The 13903-nt window shown below is 39.7% G+C and overlaps 1 protein-coding gene across 1 annotated transcript in view; it reads left to right on the top strand.

Moving 5' to 3' along the window:
* EXOC2 (exocyst complex component 2) overlaps nucleotides 1–13903 on the top strand; it is a 207734-nt gene that overhangs the window by 117492 nt on the left and 76339 nt on the right. Inside the window, exons 16-20 of the mRNA XM_054017785.1 lie at nucleotides 373–494; nucleotides 5197–5258; nucleotides 11470–11550; nucleotides 12749–12808; nucleotides 13829–13890. Of these exons, the coding sequence (XP_053873760.1) occupies nucleotides 373–494; nucleotides 5197–5258; nucleotides 11470–11550; nucleotides 12749–12808; nucleotides 13829–13890 (387 nt within the window). The remainder of the gene's footprint in view (nucleotides 1–372; nucleotides 495–5196; nucleotides 5259–11469; nucleotides 11551–12748; nucleotides 12809–13828; nucleotides 13891–13903) is intronic.

Genomic DNA, 13903 nt, shown 5'->3' with positions numbered 1-13903 from the left:
TCAATCTAAGTATAAAACAAGAGACAACAGATGGATACAGACAGATGGAGAATTACAAAGAAACGACAAGACAATATTGGTCATTGTGATATGCAGTGGTATTAGCACATCAGTGGCCTAAACTTTGTCAAGTTTATACAGTACAACAGTGAAACTCTGTATTGTTATGGTTTCAACAAATGAATGAACCAGATAGTAAAACATACCTATGGTATTATGGATGATATCACAGTTTAAAAAGCTTACTGTTGAGAGGACTAATATTATCCATAAGCAAAAGAAACTCCTAAGTAACTTTGTGATATTTAGTAGTATTGTCTAGAAAACTGTAGGTTTAAACCTAACCTTCGTTTTATTTTCTTCTCCATCCAGGCTTAGTTATGAGTCCCTTACTGCATTTGAAATACCAAATGATATGCTTCATATCATCCAGGATCTTATTTTGGATCTTCGAGTACGTTGTATAATGGTCACCTTACAACACACAGCTGAAGGTAATAAAAAAAAGACATGTGCAGACCTACGTGCATATGGTTAGGATTTTTTATTTTCTCTTTGGTTAAATCAGACTGCATTCTAGAATAGATTGTGTTCACTTTAGGTACTTGAATCAATAATACGGTCACCTGTAATTCACAGAGTCACAACATACAAGACCTATTAGGTTATTTTATCATTTCCCTAACAATACTTGCTTGGTTCCCTGTATTATGAGCCTTTTTTCCCCCTTTAATATAAGGCAGCCACTTTTTTCACTAAGTTGCAGTCTTTTTTCCAAACCAAACACGCTTTAATTTATTTGTACTTTTTGTCATGACACAGCTGTTCCATGCAATGAATCAGCATTATTACTACTCTGTTCTTTAATTTTAGCTCAAACTTGGATATTCTTTTTTAAGGGCTGGTCCACACTAACCCCCCACTTCAAACTAAGATACGCAACTTCAGCTACGTGAATAATGTAGCTGAAGTCAAAGTATCTCAGTTCGAACTTTCCGCGGATCCACACGCGGCAGGCAGGCTCCCCTGTCGACTCCGCGTACTCCTCTCGCGGAGCAGGAGTACCGGCGTCGACGGCGAGCATTTCCGGGATCTAGACAAGACGCGATAAATCGATCCCAGAAGATTGATTGCTTACTGCCGGACCCGGAGGTAAGTATAGACGTACCCTAAGTGAGCAAAATCTTAAAAACTTTACACAATATTTTAGTTGCAGTTTTATCAGGGATACTCACTGTTTGTCTCTAGAGTCCTATTTAGCAAATTGGGGTCGTAGATTCATAGATTTTTAAGGCCAAAAGGGACCATTAGTTTATCTGGTCTAACCTGTATAATACAGGTCATAGAATTTCATCCCTGTATTTAAGCTCAATAACTTGTTTGACTAAAGCATGTTTTCCAAAAAGAAATCCAGTCTTGATTTGAAGATTTCAAGAGATGATGCATTGGCAATATCCCTAGTTAGTTTGTTCCAATAGTTAATCATCCTCACTGTTTAAAAAAAATTGTGCCATATTTCTAATTTGAATTTGTCTGGCTTTTAACTTCCAGCTACGGGTTTTTGTTATGCCTTACTCCACTAGATTAAAGAGTCCTTTATTACCCAGTGTCTCTCACTGTAAGGCATTTTTTCCAGCCTTCAAATCACTTTTGTGTTCTTTTCTGTACACTCTCCAATTTTTGACATCTTTTTTTAAATCTGGTCACCAGGGCAGGATGCATTATTCCTGTATTGGTATCACCAGAAGTAAAATCATTTTCCTGCTCATACTCACAGTTTCCCTGTTTATGCATCTAGAGATCACATTATCCCTTTTGGCCAGAGCATCCCACTGGGAGCTCACGTTCAGTTGTTCGTCCACTAAATCCTTATCAGTCACTGCTTTCCAGGATACAGTCCTACATTTTACAGGTATGGACTGCATTCTTTGGTCCTAGATATATAACCTTGCATTTGGGCTGATTCAAACACGTTTGGTTTGAATGGGCCCTGCTTACCAAGCAACCCGGATCACTCTGTATGACTTTCCTCTCCTCATCAGTATTTACCACTCTGTCAGTCTTTGTCATCTGCAAATTTTATCCACAACGATTTTATGTTTAATTCCAGATTACTCAGAAAATATTGAATAGTGTCAGACCCAAAACTGATCATTGCAGAACCCCACTAGAAATTCCCCTATTCAATGATGATTTCCCTTTGACAACTACTTCAGTTAGCCAGTTCTTAATCCATTTATCATGTGCTTTACTAAAATTGAATAGTGCTAATTTTTTAAATACAAATGTCAGGTGGTGCTAAATCAAATGCCTTATAAAAGTATAAGTATATTAGACACCTATGCAGTTACCTTTATCAACCAAACTTGGCATCTCATAAAAAAACGAAATTTGGTTTGCTTGACAAGATCTATTTTCCATAAAACCATGTATATTGGCATAGTTATAGTCCCATCCTTTAATTCTTTATTGATTGACTCCCACAAACATTTTTCCTTTATTTTGCCTGCAATTGATTTGAGGCTAGCGAGCCTTATAATTACCTGGGTCATCCTTTTTGAATATTGGCACTCATCCAGTCCTCTGGAATTTTCCCAGTTTTTCAAGATGTAGTAAAAATTAACATCAGTGGGCTAGAGATCTCTCTTCCCAGCTCTTTTCTTTCATCTGGGGCTCATGGTGTCCACTGGTTTGATCAAACTTCTTTTATTCTGTGATGGGCAGCATGCTGGACAATGTAATGATCCTCATGCTGACTGATATAAGCAAACCAATGCAGGGACCATCGAGCAAACAAACTGGAGCAAGCAGGGTCTCTTCCTGTTCCTTTAAACAACCTTATTTCTGTTTGTTACTCGACTTATGCCCCAGTTGAGCGAGGTACTTATGCCTAACTTTAAGAACATGAGTAATCCTATGTGAGAAGTCAGTGGAACTACTCACTTGCTTAAAGTTAGACATGTGCTTCAGTGCTTTACTGAATCTGGACCTCTCTGAGAAGAACACCAATAATCATATCTGATATTTATACTGTATAATATTTTGCATTTTCAGAATATTTTGCAAATATTAATGAGCATTTATGGCCCTTAACTATCTCTTGATTTCTTATGCTACATTCACATTGTTGCCTATATTTGTTAATTCACACTAACTGTCCATTTAGTGCCTCTGAAATCCAACCAGAACACTTCCCTTGTCATGCCTTCATTGATTACTCTTTCATATTCCTGTAAAAAAAAAAAAAAAAAATCCTATTTATTAGATTTAATGGCTTTAATCTATTTGTTTTTCTAATCACCAGCCCTGTAAACTCAACCTGGGCTCTGAGAGTCAAACTGGTTTCTTTCCTTCTCATGCATCATCACTGGCAATAGAGATCATGCAAACTAAATTATGCTAATACCAAATTAAACATTGAGGGTTGAACAAGTGTAACTGACTGGAAATTAGTAAACAATTCTTTTGAAAATGCACAAGAAGGAATGTAATTCAGCTCCCTCTTTTGCAATATGCATTAAAAAAAACTATTTCTATTTCACGCCAATCATAATTTTATTCCACTGATGCGTCTGCTTTAAAGAAAGAACATTAACTGCAACTCTAACATTTTCTTGCTTGGATTATACTGTGCCTCGTCTTTGTGTGAATAATTTGTAGTTTATTCATCTTCATGGGCGAAAGTGCTTTTACAGTGCTGCTTAATTTTCAATTCTATAATTTAAAAAAATGAATTTTTTTGAAAGAATGTAGCCACATGATATAGTGGTAATGGAGTTCTCTTCTTATGTAAACTGTCTCACAGCACTAAGTTGTACATTATTTTGTTATTGACTTGCAAACAAAATTTCAGCAGTAAATGCAATTTAAACAGCAATCTAATGGTTTAAAGAATTCGGTTTTGAAGATACTTTTACCTTGTATTGTAGCTCTTACTTTCAGGGATACAGCCTATGATTATTTTGCAAATAGATTTTTGCTGGAATCAGGTTTTGTCAAACTGGAAATGACTGTGGGATGCTTATTGTCTTTTAGTGATAAACGTGTTCAGTTTACAAGTAAATAAAAGAGGGTTTTTCTAGTTGACAGCCCTGTAAACTCAGCCTGGGCCCTGAGAGTCAAGCTGGTTTCTTTCCTTCTCATGCATCATCACTGGCAACAAAGGTCATGCAAACTAAATTATGCTAATGCCTAATAAGGCAGTGAGGGTTGTACAAGTGTAACTGACTGGAACTTAGTAATCGGTTCTTTTGATGATGAATAAGAAGGAATGTAATTCAGCTCCCTCCTTTATATCTGTGTTAGATCTAAAGGTCTAAGGGAATAAACCAGCAGTAAAAACAAATATAAAGTTGGCAGATTCAGGAAAAGATCTGTTGGTAACAAGTTGCTACTTTTGCATAGTCACTTTTTCCTAGTATAGTGCTTCTCGAATGTACTTCAAGATGCTCCTCTGCCACAACACCTATCAATCAATCAAATCTACCAATTAATGATGACTAGGTTGAAGGGTAAATGGGGCAACGTGCAAATGTATATAGGTATCTAAATTGTATATAACTGATTGTTATACTCCTCTTCTTCCCCTCCCCTTTCCTACACTTCTTATCTCATTTTCTTCTTATAAGCCTTCCAGAGCCTAGATGGATTTTTCCTATAAGTTTGAGCAACACCTAGCACAATGGAGTCCTGATCCTGATGACTCTCAACCCAAACATATTATAAATATTTAATATAATTATGTGAGTCTTAACACTTGTCCTGATCTCAGATTAAGTTATGTACTTGAGGGTTTGTTATTTTAAATCTGCATTGAGCAAGGAATAATAAAACAAACATACATTTGAATTCCCAAATATAATGCCTATATTATGGGTACACAGCCATGATATGTCCGTTTTTTTAAAACAGAGGACGGTAACAATATTTCTCTAACCTCAAGATTTCCAGTAAAAAGTGGGCTTTATGCAACTATTGCCATGCACCATAAATTTTACTTCTGTAGGAGAAAGCAGCAGCAAACTATGTGTGTGTGCCATTCTTAGTCATTTGAAAAGTGTCTGAAATCTTTTAAGTATGGCCAATGTACTTGTATGCCTGTTCATCACACTTAGGTGCCTGTGGTTTTATCTCTTGTTAAGTTCAAGGAGTTTTTTATAATGAAACCTAGCATTTTAACACCTTTTCTTTTTACAGATGTGAAGAGGTTAGCTGAAAAGGAAGACTGGGTGGTTGATAATGAAGGTTTAACATCTCTGGTGGGTACACTTTGTGTGTTTCTGGGCACCCATTTTTTGTGCATGTGGTGGACTTGTGTAAATTTCATTTTTCTTTTCATTAAAAAAAAGTTTTGCAGCATGTTATACATTTACTTATATTTACACATGTGTGCATATGTATTTTTAAAATAATTAAAATATGGTACAAAATAAAGCTAATCAGTTCCCATCTAAAGTGGGTTAGAATTTAGATGGAGGAGAGATTATACTTCTATGTGAATTCTTTCTGCCCTCTGTCTGCTCACTTTCTCAAATATTCATGGTGATATAAATCCTATCACAAAATCAAAAGTTACTTTTTCTCTTCTTTCACCTTTTCCCTCTTTCAAGAGTTATTTTTCTCCTGGTGGATTTTCTTACATGTGTCAGTAAGCATAAGCACAGTTCAAAGTAGTTTTAAAAACTAGATAAATTTCAGCTTATGGATGGGGTTTTCAAAAGCAGTGACTTTGGTCCCAGTGCTGCAGAGCCATATGTGAATAATCTTTATTTATGTGAGTAGCAATTCATGTCAGTGGGACTACTACCACGAGTAAGGACTACTCATATGAGTAAAGCTTTGCTGTATTCGGTCCTTTAATATGAGTAGAATGTAAAGAATCACATGGAGAAGAGGCTAGCATGTATATAAATTGAGAGGGTTGGGGGAGGGGGATTTAATGTGCCCCCATAAAGTTTTTATTGATCTTCCTTAGTAAAATTGTGTTGAGGTTTAAAAAAAAAAAAGGTTTCTTTTTTAGCTATGGATGTTCTGCTAAAATACAGTTTGTTTTCTCAAGTTGTGGCAAGTTCAGTCCACGTCATAGTGCTTCATAACTTAATGGGCTCGTTACCATGGAAGCTGGACTGTAGTAGATATAAAAAGTTGCTTTTCTGGTATAATGAGAAATTTAACTGAGAGCCAACTAATTTAGGAGGTTGCTCACAGACAAACAATAAACAACTTGAAACCATATTAAAATAAATTAGTGAGGTGCTTTCGGGAAAATAGTAATGACTAATGGCTAAAAGATGACAAGCACATTGTAGGCATGACTTAAAAACAATCTGAGAAAGCAGAAATGGCTGTGGGAGGATTAAGCTTTGTGTGTATTATATAAGAGAGTACTCGGTAGGCCATCTGTCTGAAGTTGTGCTTGTTTGTTACTATAAATACATTTGAATGAAGTTGAGTAGGAGGGCGTGAAGCATTCCAGATACACATAATGTGGGAAGGAGTGTTGTCTGGTTTTAAAATACAGTACTGGGAGTCATGACTTCTGGGTTTTATTTTCAATTGCAACGTACTCCGGTCATTTCAGTCCAGACCAGAGCCCCATTTCCTTCTTCCATCTAGGTTTGCATACATGGTCATTCTTTTGTAGAACTAATAAATCTAGACAAAATCTTATTAGTGCTTCATTACCGTGCTCCAAAGCTATATATACCCTAGGATTTTTTGCAAAAATTTCCCACCAGTTTAGCTCTGCCAGCAGCAGAAACCGTGGGTGGATTGCTAGTGTATATGGATCTTTAGGGAGCTGCCACCGTCTCAGGTATGGTGTTATCTAATCCTGCTGAGAGCATGACATGGTGCTTAAAATACTGGCAACTGCTGATGCCTTGTCTATATGAATAATCCCATTGTTACCACCACTGATGGATCTGAATCAATTGTCGTAATGGTGGGTAACTTTAGCAAAATTTCTGAGGGTAAACAAGGCCAGAGAGGCCCTTTGGAGACAGCTTAAGCTTAAACTATATGTGTAAAATGCATGCAAGAAAATTAGTTATTAACATCCTTGATATTTATACAGCTGTTAAAACATATATTGGGATACTGTTGTCAGAAACCTACAGCCATGGGGCCTGTAATGCACAAAGGTTAATGTACAGGGAAGCTTTATTATTTTCTTCTCAGGCAATAAAAATCTACATGAGAACAAAAATAAAAGTAGCAGCGTTTTACTTTTCCACTGAAAGTATGCCCTTTTTCTGCCCATTTAGCTCTCTTTCTCTGCTGTATGTCTTCAGGAGCTTGTTCTAAAAATGAATAAATAGAATTTTAGTATAGTGCTTTAGATTTTCAAATTGCTCTACAGACATGAATCAATCCTCATGACACCGATGTGAGGTGGATAAGTGTTATCCTAATATCATAGGTTGGGGAAATGAAAGTGAAGTGACTTACTCTAAGGCCTGGTCTACACTACGAGTTTAATTCAAATTTAGCAGCGTTAAATCGAATTAACCCCTGCACCCATCCACACAATGAAGCCATTTATTTCGAAATAAAGGGCTCTTCAAATCGATTTCTGTACTCCTCCCCAACAAGCGGAGTAGCGCCAAAATCAATATTGTCATTTTGAATTAGGGTTAGTGTGGCTGCAATTCGATGGTATTGGCCTCTGGGAGCTATCCCACAGTGCACCATTGTGACCGCTCTGGACAGCAATCTGAACTCGGATGCACTGGCCAGGTAGACAGGAAAAGCCCCGCGAACATTTGAATTTCATTTCCTGTTTGCCCAGCACAGGAGAGCATAGGTGACCACAGAGAGCTCATCAGCACAGATAATCATACAGGCCAATAATCAAAAAAGAGCATCAGCATGGACCGTACGGGAGGTACTGGATCTGATCGCTATATGGGGAGAGGATTCAGTGCTAGCAGAACTTCGTTCGAAAAGACAAAATGCCAAAACTTTTGAAAAAATCTCCAAGGGCATGATGGAGAGAGGCCACAATAGGGACTCAGAGCAGTGCCGCATGAAAGTCAAGGAGCTCAGACAAGCCTATCAGAAAACAAAGGAGGCAAACGGTTGATCTGGGTCAGAGCCGCAGACATGCCGCTTCTACGCTGAGCTGCATGCAATTCTAGGTGGGGCCGCCACCACTACCCCACCTCTGACGGTGGATTCTGAGGCGGGGATGATCTCATCAGCCACACCTGAGGATTCTGTGGACGGGGAAGAGGAGGAGGACGAGCTTCCGGAGAGCGCACAGCACTCCGGTCTCCCCAAGAGCCAGTATCTTTTTCTCAGCCTGACTGAAGTACCCTCCCAAGCCAGTATCCAAGACCATGACCCCATAGAAGGGACCCCAGGTGAGATTACCTTTTAAAATATAAAACATGGTTTAAAAGCAAGCGTTTTTTAATGATTAATTTGCCCTGAGGACTTGGGATGCATTCGCAGCCAGTACAGCTACTGGAAAAGTCTGTTAACGTGTCTGGGGATGGAGCGGAAATCCTCCAGGGACATCTCCATGAAGCTCTTCTGGAGGTACTCCAAAAGCCTTTGCAGAAGGTTTCTGGGCAGTGCAGCCTTATTCCGTCCTCCATGGTAGGACACTTGACCACACCATGCTAGTAGCAAGTAATCTGGTATCATTGCATGACAAAGCCTGGCAGCGTATGGTCCCGATGTTTGCTGGCATTCAAGCAACATCCGTTCTTTATCTCGCTGTGTAATCCTCAGGAGAGTGATATCGCTCATGGTAACCTGGTTGAAATACGGGAATTTAATTAAGGGGACAGAGGTGGCCGTTCCTACTGGGCTGTTTGCCTGTGGCTGAAAAGAAATCCTTCCCTGCAGTTAGCCAAGTGAGGGTGGGGGGGAATTGGCGCTGAGCTTTTCGCCTTTGGCTAGCAGGGATCTTCCCTGATACCAGCCACGCAGTGCGGGGAGGGATAAAGCGATCATCCCGGAGAATTGGATGGGGGGAAGGTTTAGTTTGTTTTCGGCTGCTGAAGGTTAACAGGAAAACCGCAGCAGTCAACGGGCTTTGCTTGGTATGTGGGAAAGGAGGGCGCAGAAGCCGAAAGACAATGGCTTACCATGGCCGCATGCAAGCCGAATTCTGTTGCCCGGACCTGTGTGTTTGGTGTGATCTCTAACACCAAAGCCACAGGCACTCAATATTAAGATGGAAAATGCGACCTTGTACTGAAATCACATGTGCTATGTAATGTGAATGGTGTTTTTCACCATGAAAGAATATAAGCATTGTTCTGTAAAATGTATCTTTTTAAAAACTTCTCTCCTTTTTTCCATCCCTCCAGCAGCTGCAAATTTTTCAAGCCTCCCTCCTCCGTCCCGAAGGCTATCTCAGATAAGGCGGCGGAGAAAGAGTCCCTTGCTGCAGCCGTTTAAACAGAGTAGTGTTCCTGAAGACGCGAGCGTCATGAACCCTTCCCAGCCAGCCCACGTTGATGTTGGTGAAACGTCCCTTGTGATCCATGGTTGCAGCACCATTGAAAAGTACCCCTTGCGGTCTATGTACTGGGTACCCTGGTGCTCCGGTGCCAAGATAGGGATATGGGTTCCATCTATCGCCCCACCACAGTTAGGGAATCCCATTGCAGCAAAGCCATCCACTATGACCTGCACATTTCCCAGAGTCACTACCTTTTGTAGCAGCACCTGAGTGATTGTTTTGGCTACTTGCATCACAGCAGCCCCCACAGTAGATTTGCCCACTCCAAATTGATTCCCGACTGACCGGTAGCTGTCTGGCGTTGCAAGCTTCCACAGGACTATCACCACTCGCTTCTCAACTGTGAGGGCTGCTCTCATCTTGGTATTCTGGCGCTTCAGGGCAGGGGAGAGCAAGTCACAAAGTTCCATGAAAGGGCCCTTACGCATGCGAAAGTTTCGCAGCCACTGGGAATCGTCCAACACCTGCAACACTATGCGGTCCCACGAGTCTGTGCTTGTTTCCCGGGCCCAGAATCGGCGTTCCACGGCTATAACCTGCCCCATTAACAGCATGATCTCCAAAGCACCGGGGCCCGCGGTTTGATAGAATTCCATGTCCATGTCCTCATCACTCTCGCCGCCACGCTGCCGTAACCTACTCCTCGCCGCCTAGTTTTTGCAGGTTCTGGTTCAGCATAAACTGCACGATAACGCGTGAGGTGTTTACAATGTTCATGACTGCTGTCTTGAGCTGAGCGGGCTCCATGCTTGCCGTGGTATGGCGTCTGTACTGTTCACCCAGGAAAAAGGCGTGAAACGGTTGTCTGCCGTTGCTTCCCTGGAGAGGGGAAAGGATGTACCCAGAACCACCCGCGACAATGTTTTTGGCCCCATCAGGCATTGGGATCTCAACCCAGAATTCCAATGGGCAGAGGAGACTGCGGAAACTATGGGATAGCTACCCACAGTGCAACGCTCCGGAAATCGACGCTAGCCCTGGTACATGGACGCACACCGCCGAATTAATGTGCTTAGTGTGGTCGCATACATTCAACTTTATACAATCTGTTTCCAAAATTCGAATTATATAAATTCGGATTAACCCCGTAGTGTAGACATACCCAAAGCTACACAAAGGATAAAGGGCAAAATAAGGAGTTGAACTTCGAAGTTTCTGGCTCCCATTTTTGAACCAAATCAACTGGATTGGTGTCCCTTTTTCTAGCATGGAGATAGCTTTCTCACTTTCATGTTCCCCTCTGGAAACACAATTTCCCCCTAGTGCCGTCAGGTGGTCTCTAACCAGAGTGGCACAATATCGAGCAAGAGAGGATGGATAAGGGGAGATTGGCTAACAGGGATAATGCTACAAATTCGTTTGCATCTAGATTTATACACCTTAAGACCTATGTAACTTTATTTTTTTGGCATGTTTCCATGCCTTTTTTTTTTTTTTTTTTTTGCAAAGTATCAAAGCAATTTCTGAATAGACAAGGTTGCCTTACTTCCAAACCAATCCACCCCTACTTGTTCTTGATGATTTCATGATAGTGAAATCATAATGGTGAATTCGTGATATCCTAGAATGGCCCCATTAAATTTAAATCCTGGTCCTGTTAGTCAATAGGACTTCTGCTATTGACTACAATGGGGCCAGGATTTTACCCCCAGACTTTTCCTGAGTAGCTGTGAGTGCAATCACAAACAAGATATAAGAACTTCACTGCGGGCTTAAGGCGAAGAAACCATTCAGTGGAAGACTCTCTCATTCAGACACTTGCAGAGAAAATTGATCTGTGTAATTATTTTTGTTTGCTTCAGTATGACAGTACATCATTAAAACAAGGGATTTCTGTGGTATGTGTATCATGAAATTTGTGGGGGGGGTTCCATTTTGGATCAGTAAAAAATGAGTATCTTCTCTGTTACTGTAAAAAAAAAAATGTATATTAATAGTTTGTATAGTATACATTGCACGTTCATTTAGGAACTCAAAAATCTTTTTACTTTCAGCCATCCCAGTTTGAACAATGCATTGTGCATTCCTTGCAGTCACTCAAGAGTGTTCTGGACTGCAAACCTGGAGAAGCCAGTGTAAGTCTTGTTGTTTACTTTTTCTTTCCTTGCATGTAAATTGTTATTAATTTTAAAAGTAATTACTGTATAAATATGTTTTCATTATGTATTATTAGTGTTAGTGGATAATACAGAGATGCTATTAGAAAATGAATTAAGAAATTACTCAAGCTTCGCAGTATTTTTTCTTCACTTTGACAAAAAAAAAGCCCTTGCAATATTGAGTCCGTTTTCAAATTGCACTCATAGTACCTTTTGTTTGGGAAGGGGCAAAAAGTGAACTGTATTTAAATGTAATTTTTTTGTAATAAAGGTTATGACCTGTAGCTTTCAAATGGCAGCAGGTATGATCTTACGATGTAGGTACCCTGGAGAGCCAGTTACAAATACATATCACATCTAGACTTCATTCGGAACATAACTCAACCCTTTGTTTTCCCTACTGCAGTATGCCACATGATAAACTCTAACCCATTCATTTACTGCCTTGGGGACCTGATGCCACAAGGTATGAGCAACTTCCATTGACTTCAGGAAGACATGAGAGCATTCTTCAGGAGATGCTCAACATCTCATAGGATTGGGTGCTGTTGCTGTTGCTCTCTTCTTCTTTGTCCCATGTATGACGAAGGTATCCTATTCCCCCAATGAGGGTTTCCCAGAAGAACCCGAAAGGGGATATTACTTCACAATCACTCCCCATGAGATGATTTTCACATGCTAGCAAAGATGATCTTGAGAAGTCCCAGGAGCTTCTACTATTGCCCTGTTCTCTTTTCAGCTTCACTTGGTTTTCCCCATCCTACATGTTGCTACAAACCTTTTTCTCCAAGTTTCTGTGACATACAGGACGAAGGAAATCTAGCTACTACTTTCCCTTCTACTCACTTATTTTTTCTCCTACCTTTTTCTAATCGCGGTTTCACCTTCATGGTATGGAGAATTGGAATTATCCACAGCTAGGTAGCGTCATGTGCAAGTATTGTTCCCATCATTGTGTTTCCCCTTCACTATAGGATGCCCACACCCCCTATCCATTGTGTTTGTACATAGGATTTGTTCTACCAGCCACTCTTCTTTCCCTGGGGAGTCTCACAAGAGCAGTGTATACAGAGAAACTAAGTTTGATATTTATAACTCTCTTCCCTTTCCTCACTTCCTTTGGAAGAAGGTCTTCTGAAGCTAATCCACTGAACTTATATGGTTGTTTCTTCAGGTTTTCCAACAACAAAAAACACAGGAGGATGTGTGCCAGCTAAGCATTGGTATCATGCAGGTAATTTTAAACTGGATTTGGGGAGCATAAATGAGTGATTAAGGGCTTACTTTGTATCCATTCCTCCCTAAAAAGTAATAAAAGGTGATAAGTTGTCAGATACTGTTTAATTCAGATCATCCAGACATAAGTGTTATCGTAACTTCAAATTACAGTAACTCTTAAGGATAATGATGCTTAATGCTTCCTGGGGTTTCTAAGGCCCTAATTCATCAGGGCACCTAAACACTTCAAACATATACTTGAAGCACTAGCTTAACTTCAAGCATTTTCTGGGTTATTAATTATATATTTAAAAGATTAACTTAAAATTTGGTTTCAAAGAGCACCGGTTTCTAATACGAAACTAAGGGCAAGCGCCTGAGCTGGTATAAATTGGCATAGTTCAATTGCAATCAGTGGAGCTATGCCAGTTTACAGCTGCGGATCTGGCCCTTAGTTTCATATTAGTAACCAGTGCTCTTTGCAACAAATTTTTAAGGTAATCTTTTAAATGTATAATAACCCAGAAAAAATGTTAAGATAATAAAGCAACACCCAGCAGTTTTAACAATTGTTTCTATTGTGTTATCAAGTGAAATGTCACAAATCAGACCAAAGAAATGACGCGTAGTGGGCTTAAGAGATGTTAAGAGACCCTTTAACATTGGGGTCTCTGTTTAAGCACTTTAAAGCCATTAAAGATACATTCCTTGTAAACCAGTGGACCCTCAGTCCTATGATTTCAACTCTGATTTGGGAGGTCATTTAGCAAGATGAGAGTACACAGAAATAGCACAGATCTTTTTTTCCACAGGAAAACAAAGGCTAACAAGATAATGAAAACATTTGCCGGACTTGATTTAAAATGCTACTGTTTTCAGTTATTTGAGGTTTAAGAAAATTGGGGTATTTGTGATTATTCTGCTTACATGCTGCAGTTAAAAATTCAGTTAAAAAAAATTAAAATCTTTTACAGGTTTTGTACCAGTAGTTCAGCTCTGATGGAAAATTCAGAATTTTTTTTAAATTATTTTATAGGTTTTTATAGATTGTCTGGAACAACTGAGCACTAAGCCTGATGGTGATGCAGATACCACACAGTAAGTAAAATAA

The sequence above is a fragment of the Malaclemys terrapin genome, chromosome 2 (assembly GCF_027887155.1).
Source record: "Malaclemys terrapin pileata isolate rMalTer1 chromosome 2, rMalTer1.hap1, whole genome shotgun sequence".
Taxonomy (NCBI): domain Eukaryota; kingdom Metazoa; phylum Chordata; order Testudines; family Emydidae; genus Malaclemys; species Malaclemys terrapin.
The sequence above is the reverse complement of the archived record's forward strand: the minus strand, read 5'-3'. Positions and strand labels throughout refer to the sequence as shown.